This window comes from Macrotis lagotis, chromosome X (genome assembly GCF_037893015.1).
Source record: "Macrotis lagotis isolate mMagLag1 chromosome X, bilby.v1.9.chrom.fasta, whole genome shotgun sequence".
NCBI lineage: Eukaryota > Metazoa > Chordata > Mammalia > Peramelemorphia > Peramelidae > Macrotis > Macrotis lagotis.
In genome coordinates, this window is record NC_133666.1 from 425,121,589 (window position 1) to 425,143,194 (window position 21,606).

The window sequence follows — 21,606 nt, forward strand, 5'->3', positions numbered from 1 at the left end:
AGAGCATTGAGAGATTAAGCTATTTCCCTGGAGTCACACAGCCAATATGGGTCAGATAGGATTTGAGCACAGGTCTTTCTAGTTCTAAATCTGGCTCATAAAATTTCTGCAGATGAGTGAGCTAAACCTGGACCTTCTGATTCTAAATTCAAATCCAGAGTTTGTTACAAAAACATGAAGATTACAGGGCAATAGATATAGAGCAAAAAAAAAATCTTTAAGGTCATCTAAAGAATTCCCTAATTTTCCAGAAAGGACAATGATCAATGTTGGAAGGGATGTGGGAAATCTGGGACACTAATACATTACTGGTGGAGCTGTGAACTTATCCAACCTTTCTGGTGAGCATTTTGGAATTATGCCCAAAAGGCAATAAACATGAGCAAACCCTTTGACCCAGTAATACCACTACTGGGTCTATATCCTGAAGAAGAGTAAAAACATCATTGGTTCAAAAATATTCTTAGCAGCCCTGTTTGTGTTAGCAAAGAATTGGAAATTGAGTGGATGTCCATCAATTGGAGAATGGCTGAACAAATTATGAACTGATGCTGAGAGAGATGAGCAAAGCCAGAAAAACATTGTACACTCTAACAGCAACATGGGGGTGATGAGCAACATTAATGGACTTGCTCATTCCACCTTTGCAATTATCAGGGACAATTTCAGGGTATCTGCAATGAAGAATACAATCTGTATCCAAAAAAAAGAATTTTGGAGCTTAAACAAAGACCAAAGACTATTACCTTTAATTTTTTTAAAAAGGGTATCTTATTATGTAATTTTGCTATCTTTTATATTTTATTTCTTATTTAAGGATATGATTTCTCTCTCAACACATTCATTTTGATCAATGTATAGCATGGAAACAATGTAAAGATTAACAAACTGCCTTCTGTGGGGGGAGGGGGAGGGAAGTGAGATTGGGGGAACAATTGTAAAATTCAGAAAATAATAAAAAAGAAAGAATTCTCTAAATTTACAGCTAAGGAAATTGAGGCCTAGAAAGGATGTGACTTGCCCAAGGTCACATTATTAAGAAGTCACAAAGCCAGGTTTCAAATCTAGACTTTCTTCTTCTAATGCATCTGGAGTTCTTCTAATGTATCATGAGATCCTAAATGCCATTCCAGCTCTTCTTTCCCAAACTCATTCCTTACCAGTATAGAATACCTTCAGTGAAGTACTTTGTGGTCTTTATTTTATTAACTCGAATGCATACTTCTTGACTAGGACCATTTTAACCAAAGTACCTCACACTAAGAGGGCATGTTATTATTTATAGAGTACCTTCCTTACCACAATCCTGTTTTTCATTGCATTTCATTTAGGTCTGACTCTTCATGACCTTATTTGGAATTTCCCTTCTGGGTGTGCTATTTCTTTTTCCAGTTCATTTTACACATGAGGAAACTGAGGCAAAGTTAAATGATTTGCCCCAGGATTACACATCTAGAAAGTGTCTGAGGCTTGATTTGAACTTTCTTCCTGACTTCAAAACTTACATGCTATCCTAGCTGGCCACTATCCTCTGTACTATCTACAAATATTGGCCCATTTTATACTGAAGAAAACTCCAACTCAGAGAAGTTCAGAGACTTGATCAAGGATACACAGCTACCAAGTGCCAAACTGGTATTCATTGTCTTTCTTCTCACATTCATGTTTTTTCAAATATGCCTATTACTGTATAACATGATAAAATCTAGGGTTTCAAGTTGGGAACCTCAATGTCATCTTCAACCTTTCACTATTACTTGAGAGGTGGAGCTGAGAACTCATCCAAACTTTTAATATATCCAGTCAGTTACCCAATCCTGTCATTTCTTTCCTCTAAAACATCTTTCTGCATCCCCTCCTTTTCACTCATATAGCCACTGCCCTCATCACTTCTTACTAGGAGTACTGCAAAAGTATTTATTTGGTTTACCTGTCTTAAGCCTCTCACTCCACTCAAATCCATCCTCCTCTCACCTGCTAAAGTCATTTTCCTAAATTGAAGATCTGATCTGATCTGATCTGATCATATCATAACCACCTCTCCCACCCAAGGAGATCTGGGATCAAATAAAAACTTCTCTTCACAATCGGGACCTTTCCTACCTCTTCAGTCTTACATTTTATACCTCAATGCTCTAAAGCCACATTAAGTCTCTTTTTCTATTCCTCATAGTCAATACTCCTCCCAGCTCCATGTCTTTGCTTTGACTATTCTTTTTGTCTGAAATGTATAGCTTCCTGCTCCTTGTTTTTGGGAGCCCATGGTTTCCTTTAAGATTCAACTCAGATGTCACCTTCTCCAGATGTCACCCTGGATGCCTGAGTGCTACACTCTCTCCTCCCCATTCCCAAACTTCATGTATTTATTTTGCATATAGTCTGTATTTACTTATATGTGTACATGATATCTCTTTCATTAGAATATGAGTTGTTTCAAGACAGGGGTTTTTAATTTTTGTGTTTTTGCATTAAATGCTTGCTGATTGATTTATTGACTTGAACTCAAATCTTCTGATTATAAAAGTCAAACCATTTTCATCAAAGGACACAGATATCTATAGATTTGTTCTCTCACCATCAATGAATGGTTCAAAATGAGGGAAACCTGGTCAACCTATCTCCATTTTGCCTATCACAGTCATTGTTTTAAAGTCTTATAAAGTATCTTCCATGTTCAGTCTGCCATGGAAGAAATGAAGGATGAGGATGCATATGGAAGTCTAAACTCACAGAATAGGGATTCCTGATCCTATTGCTGATCACAGACCAAACAGCTGCCCTGTTGTGGCTGTGGGGAGATCTCAAACTCTGTGAGGCACCACTGTGAAAAATTATGTTTCCTTTATGTGGTTCTACAATGAGCCTGTCAGCCTCCAGCACAAGGAGTTATCTTTAACATATTTATTCAATAAGCAAAGAGAGCTGAGGAAGGATTTTCACAGCTGGCAGTGTGTGAGTTCCACATCAGCTTCCATCGGGGCAATGCAATTTTTAGATTGAGTTTGAAAATGTCATATTCTCTGTTTAATTTTCTTTTTTATCTTAAAGGGGATATTCTCTACAGCATGGCAGGGAGGGGGCTGGGTTGAAAAAACATGTAATTGTCTGGCATTCTTGAAATATTGTCTCTAGATAGGAGTCTGTCCTTTAATTCTAGAGACAGAACTGTCTGTCACATGTGGAAAAGACTTGCAGATTCAAGGCCTTGCTCTGCCTATTAAATTGAAACATTTCAGATATTTTAATTAGCAACTATTTGTAAAGTACTTCACAGGTTCAATGCCTACTCATAATTCATATTTATAACAGACAGCTCTATTATTACATAAACATGAGTGGGATCTTGCAGTATCAAGGATTTATGAAACCACATGTTTCTGCACTTACCAAATACTAGTCTGACTGGATCCCTTTTTCACATTTCTCTTTTTCCTTTTCAAAAGAGGAGAGGTCCCTGCTTCTCTAAACCCACATGAATTGAATACTTGTCTTGGAGCAATGACATTCCCAATTCATATGTAAGTGGAGTGCATTTCTAAACAGAGGGCTCTGTTTGGTCTAACTCTCCCTGTAAAGATATGTTTCTCTTCTATGTATGGACAAGGTAGGCAATGTTGCCTTAGTTGTTTTGTTGTTATTTGCTAAACTTTGAATTATCTCACCCTTGCTATTTTATCATTACTGTCTCTCTGCTTTCCTTGCACAGAAATAAACAAACCCCTGACAAAGTAGGCTTATTATCTTCTGCATTTCTCTACTGTCCCTTATACCAATGTTGATGATTTTACTTCAGTCTCTCTTCCAACCAGCCTAGGAAGGAGGTCCAGGGAGTTTTATATGATGGTAGAGAGTTATATGGCAAATACCCTCCCATTGGTCTCTAAGAATTTTGCATAAGCTTTGTTTAGACCATTTCAGAGGTCATCTAATCTAGTACCCTCATTTTTGTGTGTATATATATATATGTATACATATACATATATGTATATATACATAGATATAGATATAGATATAGATAGATACACACACATACAATGAAGTTCAGAGAGTTATCTTCAAGGAAACAACTGGCTTAACCATGATCATCATAGGTGAGATTTGAACTGATTTATTTTGATTCCAAATGCAGTACAATTTCTGTTAGACCTTAGCTGCCTTAACTAAGAAAGAGAGTTGAAGACCAGGAGTGAGAAAAAATGCATGGGGGGAAAGTTTTAAGAGGGGATACTAGTGAACAGTCAAGTAGTGAGGGAGTAGGCATAATTCTTTATGACCTGGATTCCTAATTCATCCACGTTCTATTACTTGGAGGATTTGGAAAACCTAATAAACAACTGAGACATTTTTATTTCCTACTAATGGTGTTTTGAAGGAAAAGTAATCAACCCAGTCACACCAGTTAGGAAAAGAAATTTCCTTCCCAATTCCCTTAATGTGCTTTTTTGAACACTTTAAGAAGCCTTTTGGGAAAAGTCACCTAGTTCTCCAGCCACCTTGGGCCACAGAGCAAGTAAAGACAAACTTGCACCTTTATCTACAACTCTGCCTCTTCTGATGACAGCTACTATAATAGAGAGAGTGGATTGATCTGTCCCTAGGCTATTGTTTTCTTAACTTCTCTTTTTCCCATAGTCTTCTGTTCTACAGACACAACAGTCATGCTGATCTCTTCATAACACCATTTACAGTTTTCCTGGCAAAGATACTGGAATGGTTTGTCATTTTCTTCTACAACTCATTTTGCAGATAAGGAAACTGAGTCAAACAAACAGATTTAAGTGACTTGCCCAGGATCACACAGCTGGAGTCTGATGCTGGAACTGAACTCAGGAAGCTGAGTCTTCTTTACTTGAAGTCCAGCACCCTATCCACTGGGCCACCCACCTGCCCTGGGGTATATTACTGGAAATTATTTAAATGAGAATAATAATTTGAATTAATTTCCTAAATGATACACTAGGGTCCATCTTCTAAATGTTTATAGAATAACAGATTTTTAGTGTTGTAAATCTATTACTCCTATTAAGAAACTGAGGTCCAGGGAGGAGTGATAGACAGAACCTCAGCTAACAGATTCATAACTGTTATACATATTTATATATACACATATTATATATGAATTGACATCCTGGAGGGAACACTTCTTCCTTGCACCAAACACCATCCCTTGTTTTCCTTGTCCTTACAAGACACTTTTCTCTTGCTCCTTCAGTCCATGCATAGCACAACCACCCTTTAGTTACCAGTTCGAATATTCTGTTTATATTATATTATATCTCTCTAAATGAGCCCATTTACTCTGACTCCTGTGGCAGCAAGGACCAGATTTTCTGTGGGACAGACTTCACCCTCCTTATACCACTGCACTGGTGATAGGACTATTGTCTGTACCAACCTATGCTTTACTATTCCTCCACTGAATTTGCCCCAGGTTCAGTCATAGGAATTTATAGCTTTGATGAAAACTTGTTATTTTTTTTAAAAATATACCAGATAGACTAGATAGACTCCTCAAATTAGCTTTTTTTTTTAGGGTTTTGTAAGGCAAATGGGGTTAAGTGGCTTGCCCAAGGCCACACAGCTAAGTAATTATTAAGTGTCTGAGACCAGATTTGAACCCAGGTACTCCTGACTCCATGGCTGGTGCCTTATCTACTGCTCCACCTAGCCACCCCTCAAATTAGCTTTTAATAGAATTTTTCTCATTTCTATTTTGTTCTCTCTCTGTTTTGTTTTTTCCCCACTCTGATTATTTTTCTAATTACTGGACCATTTGTTTTCTTTCTAGTGCTTTGGGTATATTCACGGATTTTTTTTAAATAGCATTCTAAAAGTTTTATTGAGTTTTAACTTTGATACTCAATCTTGAGCAAAGGGTGGGTTGAGAATACCTGCTTGCCTAGGTCAAAGTTACTTATGGGTTTTCTAGTCTATACTATTTAGACTGATACTAGATTCAAATAGAAATGGATCCCTGAGGGTGATATATTGACATACAAAACCATAAACTAACATTTTCTACATTGTACTATAGTTTTACTTTTGTTGTTAAACATTTTTCAATTGCATTTTAATTTGGTTTGGGCTGCACTTGAGAGTTTTGCTGCTGCATGTGGCCAATGATTCTGGTCTAGACTTCCTGAGTACCCTACAGAAAAGTTCAGATGGAGCCCATTCATAACGGTGACTTCAGAAGGACATCATACTTTTGCTAGTATGGCAAAATGATGCGGGGGAAGAAAGTCACAGTATGGTATGAATGAAAGTTAAAAAAACATGGAAGTATCAGAAGTCTTTACACACACACACACACACACACACACACACACACACACCACTTTGACCTATGATGCCCAGAATGAAAGTCTGTTTTGAGAAAATGGCCTGGCATTTATGTTAACAACTAAAAAATCTCATTGTTTCCACTATCAAATAAGAAAAACAACAAAAAAAACTGGAACAAGAGGATTTAAGCATGAATCTGGAAACTATTTTTTTCTTGGGGAAAATGTCACCAGCATAAACAACAAAGACTATGCCCTTTTCTTTACTATGATTTCTTGTCAACACCTTTATGTTTCATGATGAGGGCAACTCTAGTTGCTACTTTTTGACAAAAACCCCAATGATTATACCTATAGATATATTTTTAACCTTGGAACACTATACCATCATAAACATCACAGATGGTGTTGGCTTTATTCTCTTAAGTTTACCATTAGCCAAGTGGAAAAATCACAAAAACTTTTTTTTTCTTTTCTTTTGATGAAGAGGTCAGTCTAATGGCAAAAAGGAAACTGTCTTTTCCATTAGTCACCTGTGACATGGAAAGTTGAAGAAAATATCATATATATCACTCACATACTCAAGTACAATCACAGTTTTTATGTTTCAGTGTGGGTAGGATGTCTGAGTTTTGACGAAAGGTACAAGGACAATCAGTGGAAGTTTTAAATGAGCAGTTATTCAGAATCTTTCCCACAAATCCCCAAACCCATGGTGGTGAGCCCTTACCTTGGAGGGCCTGTAAGGTATGAGTCTGAACGACAATGCAGAGTTGCAGGACCAGTTGCGGGGCACTCTCCAGAAAGGTGGCTAGCAAATGCAGCATACTCACATCTGCATACTCATAGACCATCTTCCAGTAGAACCGCCATCTGTCATTCTCCCCACTCCGGCGGCTTCGAATACCTAAATATATGGTGTGGAAATATCTAGAAACAAAACAGAAAGAATGAAATGAAATAAATGATGAATTGTAATCTAAACACTTTCATTTTTCTTCTCAACCCCCAGGTACCATGAAAATATACATACATGTGTATATGTATATGTATATGTATATGTATATGTATGTGTATGTGTATGTGTATATGTATATGTATATCTACATCTATTTCTATATCTATATCTAATCTATCTCTATCTCTATATCTATCTAATCTCTATCTCTATTTCTATCTCTATCTCTATCTATACATCTATCTATATATATCTATATATATATCTACCTATATATATAAAATGTTTATTTTGGTTTCTTTTGTGTGCAACTGGAAGAAGAATTTGTTATCTTTTGAGGCTTATTATAGGCAATAGTGACTTTGGTTTGCATTTCTTAAAGACAAACTAAGTTCCAGGTTATTGCAGAATAGGGAAAAATGCCAGGAAAACTCTTTGGATTTTGGTCTGCTAGTTTGTGTAAGATCTTGGAGTTCATCAACATTCTAGTGTTATATTGTGAGAGGCTAGTAAATGTGGAAACTCTGAGGATGTTTGGCTCACAATATGATCCAGAGAGAAAAACAAGAGAGGTAGAGAGAACTGAGGTGCTGGGGCACTACCACTGAGGAGAGCTTCTGTTTTTTCCTCTAAAGGTGATTCATGTATTACTTCAAATAATCTGTAATAAGTCCCTCTCTTGTTCCATCTCCTTGTCTTCCCATCCTGGCTTCATGTCTACAAATGGACTTCACAGGACTTCACAAGGAGTGAAGGCTGCTGACTCATCCTCCAAAATCATGAATTCTTCAGAGACCAAAGTTGGAGAAGCCATGAATAGATATGAAAAAGAAAATAACATATCTTGAAAGATCTTGATGCCAGGAGAAAAGGAAGACTCATACTCATGAAATAATATACTACTTTCCTAGAATAATTATAACCTTGAAGAAAGGAGATCTTTATGCTGGAAAGTGTTATTGGGGGATGGTCAATAACTATGGAATCTGGTCACTACTTGAAGCAGAAACTACATCTATAGTGGCATGGTCATCAACTAGTGATCATCCACCCTTGGTCAAAAAATCTCCAATAATGACAAACTCATGAGGTAGCAATGTCCTATTTTTATTCAGCAATATTTGTTTCTTTTCTCTTGTTCAACTGAAAAACTTCCTAAGGAAAGCTGTCCAAAAGCAGAATGGCTTTCCTCAAAAAGACTGTAGCTTCTTCCTTCTTGGTGGACTTTAAATACAGACTGGGTGAAACTTATGTTGAAGTAGAGACTCCTTTGGTGTAGGAATTGAACTGGATGACTTGAGATCCCTTCCAACATTCCAATTCTCTGAACCTATATCATCTGTACATTGATCTCTGTGTCAAGCAGAAAAAGTCTAATCTTTCCTCCATTTACTAACCCTTTAAATATTTGGAGAGAATTAGCATGCACCAAATAAGTCTTTTTATCTCTTGGGAAAGTCTCTTTCCAAATTCCAGGTTTTTTTCCAGGGTTGACTAGTTTAAAAAAAATGGACCTGTGATTTGATCGCTAAAAAAGATTTATACTTACCTTCTAGATGACTCTCACAAGTACACCACCAGGGGCCTAGACAATATATAGAGGCTTTCCTTGCCTTTTCCTAACATCTCAAAGAAATCAATGGAATGCATGGGCTATTCCTTATGTTTTTCTTTTGACACATGGTCAACCCATTTAGTTTTCTGACTATATTTATTTCTTGAATGAGAGATTATAATACTCTTTTATTGTGACATATTTTGTATGTGACATTCTGCTTACATCTACTAAATGTCTTCCCATTGTCAATTAACTAGCACCTACATGGTTAATGAAGTGAACATTACTCATCGGAATATTACATATATTGCTCTTCAACCATGCCAGCAGAAACAATTGGCTATTGATCTGTTCCCAAAGACTGTGTAGTAGAGGACTCATATCTTTGTTAGAAATATTTGAGATATTCTGTCTTGGGTCTTCTCTGAATCTTGATTTTTTAATTTTAATTTAATTTTTAAACTTGATTTTAATGAATCTTATGCAGGATTTATTAGGTACCTATTCATTAATTGCTTTGTATTATTTTTTGTTATCTATAAATGTGTGTATGCATGTGCACCTGACTATATGCACGAGTATATAACTATGTTTAGTGTCCTCAGTAATAATATAATATATATGACAATAGGAACAATTCTACTTTTTTCCTGTAACTCCAAAATGCCTATTACAACCTTTTGCCAAAAGGAATTTGATAGATTCTTATTGATTGATAAATGAATGAATGAATGATAACTTTATTTTCTTCAAACTACCATGGAAGTTTGTCATAAAAGATTTTCCTAGAATTAAATCCAAAGAGGAGAAACCCCCCACAAATGCTACCTTCAGCTATTTTATTTCAAGTTTTTCCCTGTGGTGAAGATTATGAGTCTTCTCAGCTTTATTCTGTCACCAGCTAAGAAAGTTTAAATGGTTCCCTCAGGTTTGTGGCTCATAGGGGCTCAAACTCTTCTGGGCATAATAGAAACAACTGCTATTGCAAACAGCTTGAGATCAAAGTAACCTAGTGTTAGTGACAGGTTTCTTACTATGAAGGAAAACAACAAGTATTTGGTCACTGCTTTACCTCATGTAGTTTCATGTAGTATAATGCAACATCAACTCTTGTTATTATATAGAATCACAATCCAAATAAAAAATGAAAAGCAAAAGAATTTATTCCTGTGGAGATTTTATAAGTCTCTGAAATTTTGTTCAGGAAGAAAGTATCTATCCTAGTCTAGATTATACAAAAACTCTAATTCACAAGATACCTGCCCCATTGGTTCTCCAAATCTTCCTTAAAGCGAAGGGTTGAGGCAATGGAATTAGCTTTTGTATTGTTCATCCTAGATAATGGAATCATAGATTTGGAGCTGGAAGGGACTTTTGAAATCATTAAACTCTTCATTTTCCAAATAAGATAGCTGAGGCACAGAGATGAAGTGACTTTCCCAGGATATAGTTAATAATTATCTGAGGCAGGTCCTGCACCTATGTCTTTATGACTCCTAGTCTAGTATTCTCTTCACTATAAGGAAGAATGAGATTTAAGAAGAACCAAGGGGTTTAGAAAGGTAACTTTGTGACACAATGGATAGAGGACTAAGCTTCCTGAATTCAAATTTGGTCTCAGACAAATACTATCTGAGTGAACTTGGGCAAGTCACTTTACCTTGTTTGCCTCGATTTCCTCACTTATAAAGTGAGCTGGAGAAAGAAATGGCAAATCCTTCAGTGTATTTTCCAAGAAAGTCCCCCAAAATGATTACAAATATAGGACATGACTGAAAAGATTCAGTGACAAGAGATTTGGAACATTGGAAAGATGATTGTGATCAAAGGACATAGCATCAAAATTTTGGAGATGGAATAATTTTGGATGATGGTAGAATCTATGTATGACAACTTTTCTCAATGACTGAGGTAATGTCAAGATAAAAGTTTAATTGATAAATTCAGTTTCATTAAATGAAAAATAATGCAGAGCAATTCAGAACTGTCCCCAAAGAACAATGAAACCATGCATACTCCTAAGACCTAGAAATACCACTAGTAGGTCTGTAGCCCAAAAAGATTACTGTGTTAGGAGCTGAGGAGAATACAACAATGTATAAAAATATGGTGGGCTCTGCTCTTATGAAGTTGACAATATAATTATATTTTAAAATCATATACTTATCAAATCTCTACTTCATTTTTTTTCATAAATAGCTTCAGGTTCTCTAACAATGGTCACAAATGATATAGAGGTTACTAAGTTTTAGTTATTCTTTTACTTTCTCTTCTATTTTAGACCTGAAAAGAATGTTATATTTCTTTACAGTGAAGTTTTTCAAACTATGCTTTATATAATATTGTTGTTTCACATTTCTTGGATAGAAGTTCAGTAAGAACTCTATGATTCTAACATTTTTTCCTCTAAAATATTAAATGTTAATTTATATATGTATAAAAAACTTATAGTGATTTGATATAGTGGAAAGAATACTGATTTTCAAATCAAAGAATGTGAGTTAAAATCCTAGCTCTTCCATTTACTATTTGTATCACTAGAGCAAATCACTTTATTTTGGGAGGCTCAGTTTTCTTATTTGTAAAATTCAGGGGGCATATTAACTGATAATTAAGTTCACCTCTAGCCCTAAATCTATTATCTGAGAAGTACACAACATCTCACTGAAAATTGACTTCCTTCCCCACCTTCTACCCTTTTGCTGGTTTCCCTCACCTCCCTTTTATTCTCTTTATTCTTATATTTCGAGACTTCCTGGATCAACTTTTACAAATTCTGTTAATATGTTTTTAAGTCTAGGAAGATTTCACAGCCACAATAGTTTAGGTAGATTAGAAAATCGATGAGTTAGCAAGAATTTAGATTTGAGGGTGTGCTGGTGAATCTATACGATTTTGGGTTGGGAAGAGGGAACAATTTACTAGCTCCAATAATTCTACCTGTGACCTAGCATCTTAAAGAATAAGTATATCTGATAGAACTTGATACCAAGAATTGAATTTGAGCTCCAATGAGTTTGCAAGTTTACCATGGACCAGTTTTTCTTAACCACTTTTCATTTTTAATTTTTGCTCAAAATGGTATGTGCACCAAAGAAGAGATTCACCTCTCTATCTCATGTGATGGAATGACATCCGCAGATTAGATTCAGCAAATATTCAAGTCTAACATTTAGTTCAGTAGAAAGGGCAATGTTTTTGGAGCTGGATTTTGGAGTTAGGGTTCAAGTCCTATCTCAGTTATTTACTATTTGTGTGACCATGAGCAAGACATATTACCTCTCTGGTCTTCAGTTTCCTCCTTTTGACAATGAAAAGGATGATCCCTGAGGTCCCTTTTAGCTAGATCATCTATGATCTTGTGACTTGTAGCTCATGTTTACATGGTACTATATAGTTAACAGCACTTTCCTCACAAGAGACCTATGAGGAAAGTTTTTCAATAACAATATATTTCTTAACTTGTTGCCATATGTTGATTGTCTGACATTTCAATCACAAGGTATAACTCTCCTGTCTGTAGGTTTTCCAGGAACTCATGAAAAGGATTTGGATTGCACAGTGCCTTGCCAACAATTACTCTTTTCAGTTGTGCAATCATTTCTGGGCAAGTTGATCTGATAAGCATTTTTCAATTGTGACTTCAGGATTCTTGTACTTAGCCCTGAAAGAACAGCTCAAGTCTCTAACCCTGTATATATTTTGAATGCCATCATAAAAATGCCAATTCCACTTCTACATATTACTTGGAGACAGTTTGTTTCAATAGAAACTAGGATTATTCATACTCACATTTCAGATTCTTCCAATGTGACAAAAATATCTAATAGTGATGTAGAAATGTTTTTTTCTTGAACAATGACTATGTGATCATGACCACACACTGAAGATATCATACCTACATACATTATGAGAAAAATCACTATTGATGCAAAAGAGAGAAAATAGCTAGGACTTTTTGTTATTCAGGCTGCTGTAGGGTAAAAAGCATTACTTTGTTCAAATGTACTGTATTAATTATCCCTATACCTAATATATTACATGGAAAAGTTGTTTTACCATGGAGTTAAGAGCAAAACTGAAGTTTATCTTTCTATGGATGAACATTTTCCTAAGATAATATCAAGTTGAAAAAATCTGGAACTCTTTCACTCTTTTAGTTTTTCCTTGGACAGTGGTTGGTTTAGGAAAGGAAGAGACTTGAAAAACATTTTTTTGTGAAGAATCTTTTGACTTTAGGATGAGTCAATGTTTGGTATAAACAGATAAGACTTTCCATTTGGGAGTCAAATGAAACAAATGAGCTAAGTATGAATCATGAGAGGAACATATTAATACCAATTGAAATTCTGAGACAGAAGGGGCTTTGACCACCACAAACAGCATCACAGGATTTTCATTGAGATAGATGGGGTGATAAAATCTGACAAGAGAGAAAAGACAAAACTCGTCAATTTTTTTACTCATTTCTGTTTCCTTTCAGGAGATGAAAGATCATTGTAATAGAAACAACAGAATAAAAGATGCCTGGTAGGGAATTAAAACAAGTTGTTGTTTGTCCTTTTTCAAAGAGGATCATGACATCAGGGAGGTGATGTCATGGTATACTAGTGAACTGGATTTAACTGAGGGAGGGCTGTGCAGTCACCAGCCTCAGTATGTCCTTGGGAGTCATGTGGGTCCAGTGGCCAGATATGGATCAAGATGATTGGAGATGGCCCTAGATGTAGTGAGAGACCTTGACCTATTTAAGTTAATGTCTTTAGTAGGTCTCAGTTTGACTGAGGCAATGCCCAATTGGTGATTAAGAAAGATAAGATGAAGCAAGGAATAGACTCTTACCTAAGCACAAAACTGAAGGCAACATTCTTATAGCTCTGATCCCTAAATGTCTTTGAGGAACTCAAGTCATCTGACCTAAATGAACTACAGCTCTGATTAGTGAAAGAATTGGCAGCTGAACTACTGTCAGTGATATTTGAAAATGTGGAGGACTAGAAGCATATCACTGAAGAAAGAAAAATGCTGTCTAGGTCTTCAGAAAAGGGAAGAGAGTAGAATCTGCAATATTCCAGGCAATGGACTTGGATGTGATACTGGGGAAATTCTAGAATGGAACATTAAAAAAGATCATCAGTGAATATTTAGAAAATGCAATATTCATTACAAAGACCCAAATGGTTTCATCAAGAACAGGTAATGTTTCCCATTGGGGCAGGGTGACCCAGTGATACATCAGCATACTGCTGGAGATAGGATTTACTTAGCTTATTTGTTTGTCTGTTTGTCTATTTATTTATTCATGGATTAGTTTAGCTTTTATCAAAGCATTTGATAAAAGTACTTCATATTTTTTCAGGGAAAAGTGGTGAGATGTCAAGTTCATGATAAATAGTGAGATGGATTTGGGGCTGATTGAATGACCAACTTTAAAAACTAAACTTAATTGTTTAATATCAATTAGGCAGGGGGTTTTTAGTTATGTGCTCAAAGGATTGTACTTGTTTTGTGCTGTTTAAAATTTCTATTGATGACCTTGATAAAGTCAAAGCCATGTTTATGTAGTTGCCTAATGATGCAAAGCTGGGAGGGATCAGGGGAGTGCAAGAGCCAGATCATCCTGGCTCACTAGAGCCAATCATGAAATTTTCAGTGCAAACATTTACATTTCAGAAATCAGCAAACTACAAATCAGGGTTTGATGTATTATTTTTTGTTCTTTGTATAGATTTAAGAAAGTAATGAAAACTATATTAATAATACAGATTAAGCTTAAAAGTGTTTTCTGAATAATTTTTAAAAACTTCTGTGAAACCTTTATCAGCACACCTCTGGAGAGATAGTAACACAATGAATGACAGAGTCAGGATCAGAAAGGAGCCTGACAGAATAGAATATTGGACCAAGACTAAAAAGATGAAATTTTATAAGGTTAAATGTAATATATTAAATGGGTACAAAGATGTGAACTTCATAGGGATGTAAAGTGATACAGTCATTTGTCTGAAAAAAATATCTGGGGATTTTAAAGATGAGTCAAGATTCTACTCTCTTCCCTTTTCTGAAGACCTAGACAGCATTTTTCTTTCTTCAGTGATATGTTTCTAGTTCTCCAAAATTTCAAATATCACTGATAGTAGTTCAGCAATTACAAAATCTACTATTATTGGAGTTACATGAAGAGAGGGATAGCTACCAGGAACAAGAAGGTGATGTGTACTCTATCCTAGTCACCCCACATTTGGGGTATTCTTTTTATTTGAGCATCCAATAATTTAGGAAAGTCATTAATAAGGAAGAGAGTATTCAGAGAAAGGCAACAGGAATGATAAAGAGTTTTGAATCCATGGTATTTGAGATTGTGTTAAAGGAACTGATAATATCTAACCTGGAGAGGATTCAGGGGATGGGAGGAACAAAATAGTTGTGTTCAAGTATTTGGAAAGTTCTCTTTTTTTTTTAAAGTTTTTGCAAGGCAATGGGGTTAAGTGGCTTGCCCAAGGCCACACGGCTAGGTAATTATTAAGTATCTGAGGCCAGATTTGAACTCAGGTATTCCTGATTCCAAGGCCGGTGCTCTATCCACTGCACCACCTAGCCGCCCACAAGTTCTCATTTTCTAAGAAGAATTAGCCTTGTTCTTCTTGGACATGGACATAGAACCAAGAATAAAGTGAAAAAATTTGAAAAAGATACATATTTAGGCTTTTTATTGGGAAAAATTTCCTACTAGTTAGTGCTTTCCAAAGTGGAATAGGATGTATTAGATCTTCCTAAATGGAGATAGACAAGAGAAAGCTAGGAGTCCATTTCTCAGATAGGTTAAAGATGGAATTCAATATTGGATAAGTGTTGCAATTGATCACAGCTGACATTCTTTTTTTACTCTAAAATTTTGTGATTCTGTAAACTTGAGTAACCTTTCTATATGAACTCTTGCAGCAATTTTTACTGCTTAGATCACATTTATGCTGCCTTGTATTGAAGATATTTGTGTCTATGTCTTATCTTTCCTTCTGGGTTGTGAAGGCAATGGCTTCCTATTCATTTAGGGCTAAAGGGGAAAGAGCACTTAGACCTACAGTCAGGAAGATTTGAATTTCAAATCCAATCTCCGATACCTACTAGCTATGTGATCCTAGACAAGTCAATTTCTGCCTACCTCAGTTTCCTCCACTATAAAATGATAATGATAATAACACATATTTCATAGTTTTGCTGTGAGGATCAAATGAGATATATATATATATATATGTATATGTATATATGTATATACTTAGCACAGTATGACACATAATAGACACTTTAAAATGCTTATTCTCTTTCCTATCCTCCACAGTTCCTGAAGCAGTATTTTACTCATTACATATTTGTCAAATTTATAATACATTTGAGTATTTCCTTATTTTACCTGCATTTATAATCCATCCTTTCTCTTACACCACTATTGAGTGGGGAAAAAATCTCAACCAATAATACTAACCCAATTCTCATATTGGCCATGCCCCAAAATGCATGTTATTTTCTGCATTTTAAATTTATCATCTCTCTAACAGGAGATTAGTAATATATTTTATCTCTTATTGTTTATCAAAGTTGTTTTTTCTTTAGAATGTTGTCATTGCATAAATTGATTTAGTTCTCACTTTGTTCTGGATTATTTCATAAAGGTCTTCTCAGTTTTTCATAAAACTGTACATTTTGTCCTTTTGTGGCAAGATAATATTCCAAATAAATCATTTCATCATAGCAACAGAAAATTTTAAATTGCTTTAATAATTTCAAAAGGCTTTACAAAAATTGTATTTGATTCTCAAAACAACTCAATGTGGCAGATACTATTATTTTATAGATGAGGAAATTAGGGCTATACAACTTGTAACTTTTTGAGACAGGGATATCTAAATTGATCTTCTATATACAAATGTTCCTATAGCATCAAAGCACAGTGAATTATAACTACATCATTTATATCATCACTTATATCTAAATTAGATGTATCTCAGTCTCTGTCTCTATATCCAACTCCCAAGTAGTGTTAATGCCAGATGTTCCTGATAAAATGTCAAACTGAGTATCAGTGTTTTCTTGTTTTCTATCTGTTATCAAAGAATCTAGAAGATAATTATCCACATAATAACCATGATTTCAGGAGAAGTATTAGTGTCCCTAATGTATAGATGAAGGAACAGATTAAATGGAGTTCACAACACTGCAAAGTCATAAAAGCAAGACTTGAATACAGGTCTTCTGTTTGCAAGACTATAGTTCCCACTGTCCATTTCATATAGCAGTTTTCTCCAACCTAAACAATCTGAGTCCTTTTGGACTTCTTTTCCATGCTAATAATTAGTCCTGGATAATTTCCAAAATGCAATAATTTCTAATAAATTGTGTCCATGATGATAATTAGAAACAGCCTAGTGTCATTCTTGCTTTGCTGCCATCAGTTACCCTATTTTTCTTTCTTTTAAAAATTCAAAATTATTTCCCTGAATTTATTTTATTCTAAATCTCCTAAATCTATTTTATCCATTTTATTTTAGGGTGAATTTTTAATAACTCAAAACTAAACTGCACTGTAAGACAACTGTTGCCTTTTAGTTTGCCCAGGGATCATGAGGGAGATTAACACCTCTCCTACAAGATCATACTATTTCAAGGCTTTCTGGTTGTCAAGGGAGTTTTTCAGGTCACCAGGTCCCTTTTCTGTAGCAAAGTGAAGTTTTGAAAAGGTAATAAAAATGTGCCCTAATTATGACTTAAAGACTATTAATACTCAGAATCATTTATTTTTATTTTCTAAGTTAAATGTTTTAATAAAAACTAAACTCCCATTTTCAACATGAATAATGAAAATTATTTATTAATAACTATTTCCATTAAATTCAATTCAATATATAAACAGAACCACATTTTTTTCTGAATTTTTCTCTTAACAACTTTAGAGGCCATCTGTCGAAATCCATAGTTTTCTATGCTGATGAGGAAACTGAGATATGTAGAGGAAGGTTGAATGACTTGTCCAAGGTTATACAGATTAAGTAGCAAAGCCCAGACTCAAATTCAATCCCTTTCCATTCTATACACAGTGCTCTTTCCATGATTCTGTAGTATCATAGGCAGCTTGGTGGCCTACTAGATGGAATAGAATAGCTGGTCAGCAAGACCTAAATTTGAATCATACATTAAACATACTTAATAAGAATATGATCTATACAAGTCACTTAACCTCTATCAGCTTCAGTTTCTTCACATGTAATATCATGATTACAGTAGTAACTACCTCATAGGATTGCTGGAAAGATCAAATGAGATAATATATGTAAATCTCTTTATAAAAAATTAAAGTGCTATATAAAAATTATTTCATCAAGATTATCATCACTATCACCACCATCATGATTATCAATTTACTCATCATCATCATCATCATCACTATCAGCTTCACTATCATTATCATTATCATCACCATCACAAATTTAGAGATTTAAGAGAACTCAGATACCACTGAGTCCAACCTTCCTAATTTTACACATGATGAAAATGAAGTTAATAGAGACTAGGAGCCTAGTCCAATTTTAGCAACTAGTAAGCAGGGAAAACAGAATTCAAACCCAGGTATCCATGACTCTAAGATCACTACTCTGCCCACTATATTAACATTGCCTCCAGGATTTTCCTTGTGTTAAAACTAGAATTGGGACATTTTTCTAGTTGATAATTTTATTTTTCCAATTACAAGTTATAGAAGTTTTTCAACATTAATTCAATTGCACATTTATGTTACACATTACTATCCTCTCTTTCTACCCTCTACCAGAGGCAGTCTGGTAAAAGTTATACATGTACTTTTGTGTTTAACACATTTACATATTACTCATTTTATGTATGAGGAATTAAAACTAAGAGAAAAGGAAAAAAAAGTGGGATAGAAAGGAAAAACAGAAGAGAAGTTATAAAAAATGAGAGTGGTATCCATTCAGGTTCTATGTGAGTTTTTTTTCCCTCAGGATGTGGATGACATTGTTCATAACAGGTCTTTCAGGGTTGTCCTAGATTAGAGTGTGTACTCTTAATGTGTTTGTGTGTAATTAGAAAAAATACTCTCAAAGAGTTCATAGTTTAATGGGGAAGACAACAAGAAAACAACTATGTTTAACAAATTAGATAAAAACAATAGAGGGAATAGATTAGCATTAAGGAGGATTGGGAAAAGTTTATAGAAGGTGGAATTTTAATTGTGATTTGAAGGAATACAGAAGGTGGAGGCTGGAAGGAAGAGCCAATATATAGGTATAGGGGACAGGCAATAAAAATGTTTATAGTTATGTGATAGAGGATCTTGTGGGATGAATAGTCAGAAAGTCAGTGCCATTGGATCACAGTGGTGAGGAGTGAAGCACGAGGAGGCTGGAATTGTAGGATGGAATTAGGTTCTGCAGAGTTTTGAAGACCACAGAGGTTTTTATGTTTGGTCCTGGAAGTCACAGAGGATCACTATTTTAGCAGGCGGGCATGGTTAGACCTTCATGTTATAATTGATTTCATATCTGAGTGGAAGAGTCCAGGCATGAATTGTTAACGGCTTGCACTGAGATGGTGGTAATGTTAGAGGACCGATGAATGCATGAGATGTTATAAAGGTAAACTCGACAAGAATTCACAAAAGATTGGATATAGGAGTTGAAAAAAAGAGAGTAGGTATTTTAGGATGATATCAAGGCTCAAAATGAGCCTGGATAAATGGGAAACTGTGCCCCTGAAAGCAACTGGAAAATTAAGATGATAGGAGGGTTGGAAAGGAAAGTTAATGACTTCAAATTTTAGACAGAGTTTAAGACATCCATTTTGATATGTACAATAGATAATTGGGTTGAGAGGGATGGGGAGCAGACAGTAAAGAACAGAGAATAGGATGTGATTAATGGCAATTGGGGGGATCGGAGTTATTGCAATGGGGTTGAGAATAATAAGATGGTAGCTTAGTTTAGGTATATTGTCAACATCCCTATATCAGCTTTAGCACGGAATTTTCTCAGGACTTGTATTTCAAGAATGGTAGGGAAAGACAAGGAAAGATGCCAGGATGGAGCCTGGCCACCACTAATACCAGGAATGGTGTTCTCTTTTCCCAAAGGTTGAAAACAGGTCTGTAATGGAAAGCTATTTGAGTGTTATGTATGCAAACTTCCATAAGTGTTAATAGAAGATGTTTCTGAAAATAGCTAAAATTCCCAAACCAGCGAATTTTCTACTTGATATCAATGTATCTAGAAGAAGCTTGTCCATTTTTTAAAAATCTGTGATTGAGCAAAAGAAGCCTGAATCTGGAGGTGGAAGGACCAATTCTGAATACTGTCTCTAGCTCAAACACTATTTGTGAACTTTGGTCAAGTTATAACTTCTTTGATCCTCTGTTTTCCCCTTATGTAAAACAAGGCATTTGGACTACAGCATTTCAGCTCCAAGTGCATGATCTATTTTTTTTTTGTGAGGGGTCTATGTGGCTGATTCCTTACTTGGGAAGCAATATAAATCTGTTCTCATTAGTTCAGTTGATTTTTTTTTCAGGAAGGAGTTTGTTTACATACTCTCAGTTTTCAATAATGTCCAGTCTCTTGACTTTGTAGTCCTTCCCCTCCCCCAGCATGAATGAATTAGTGAATTAAAGAGCATTTATTATTATTTGTACATATTATTTGTACATACATCATTATTCACACATATTAGGCATTGTGCTAAGGGCTGAGTATAAAAACACAAGCATGCAAGACTGAAACTCTTCCCTCAAGCAGCTAATATTCTAATGGGTGGAAGACAATAGTCAGAATTGGAAGGGGAGGACGGAACAGAAGTTTGACAAGACACACACACACACACACACAAACACAAATACAAACACTTTCATACACACATACACACAAATACGAAAACATACACATTTTAATATAAATAGAAATATGAAAATGGATTTGTCTTCAGAAATTTAAAAGGAGAAAGAAATTAAACAGTATTCTCATTTCATCCTTATTTTGCAAAAAAAGCAACCAGGCATGACCCCAGCTACTCCACAGCCTCTGGTCTTTGTACTATAGATCTCAACTTAATGAAGCCATCTATTGGTCTCATGTCAGAAGCTGCTGCCTTGGAAATAAGCCCTCAGTCTGGATACATCTCATAGCATCTTGCTAGCATGTGCTCAATCTTACAAGCCTTTAGGAAGTTACACTTGACTACGGAAACACTCATATTCTTTGGGAAAATGGAAAGCATGGATTTCATGGCTCATTGAGTCCATATTTATGACAATTGTCTCAGTCGGTGGAGGACATTTGATTAAATGTTACATGATTTACCGAAGCTTTCATGACTAGATCCCAAATCATTAATGGCTGCTTGTGGGGGAAGTCAACATGTTTATTCTAATATCTAATTTGCCTTCTCTAGCCATGAGCACATTAAGCAATTTCTGCCATAAACAGTTGCTCTCTTCTCTGTGAGATATGCTGAATAAAATCCATACAGAAACAGCATAATAAACAGCAATTCTAGTAAGTGGTATTTTCTTCTGTTGCCTAGCTACGTACAAAAACTTTATAGTATTTTTTACCTCAACAGTATTTGCTTTTAAGTAGCAAAATTGTTCTATTTGGCATCTCAAGAAAATCTTTATTGGATATATTACTTTCTTTTTTAAAAAAAGCTAAAACAAAAACACTGTATTATTTTCTTACTCGGCTTCTGGGTTTCTGACATTGTCAATGTATTTTCCCCTGAATAAGAGGAAGGATAAATGATGATTC

The 21,606-nt window shown here is 35.2% G+C and overlaps 1 protein-coding gene across 1 annotated transcript in view; it reads right to left on the minus strand.

Moving 5' to 3' along the window:
- The window catches only part of XKR4 (XK related 4), a 505,596-nt gene that overhangs the window by 177,586 nt on the left and 306,404 nt on the right, over nt 1–21,606 (minus strand). Inside the window, 1 exon segment of the mRNA XM_074205152.1 lies at nt 7,015–7,214. Within this exon segment, the coding sequence (XP_074061253.1) occupies nt 7,015–7,214 (200 nt within the window).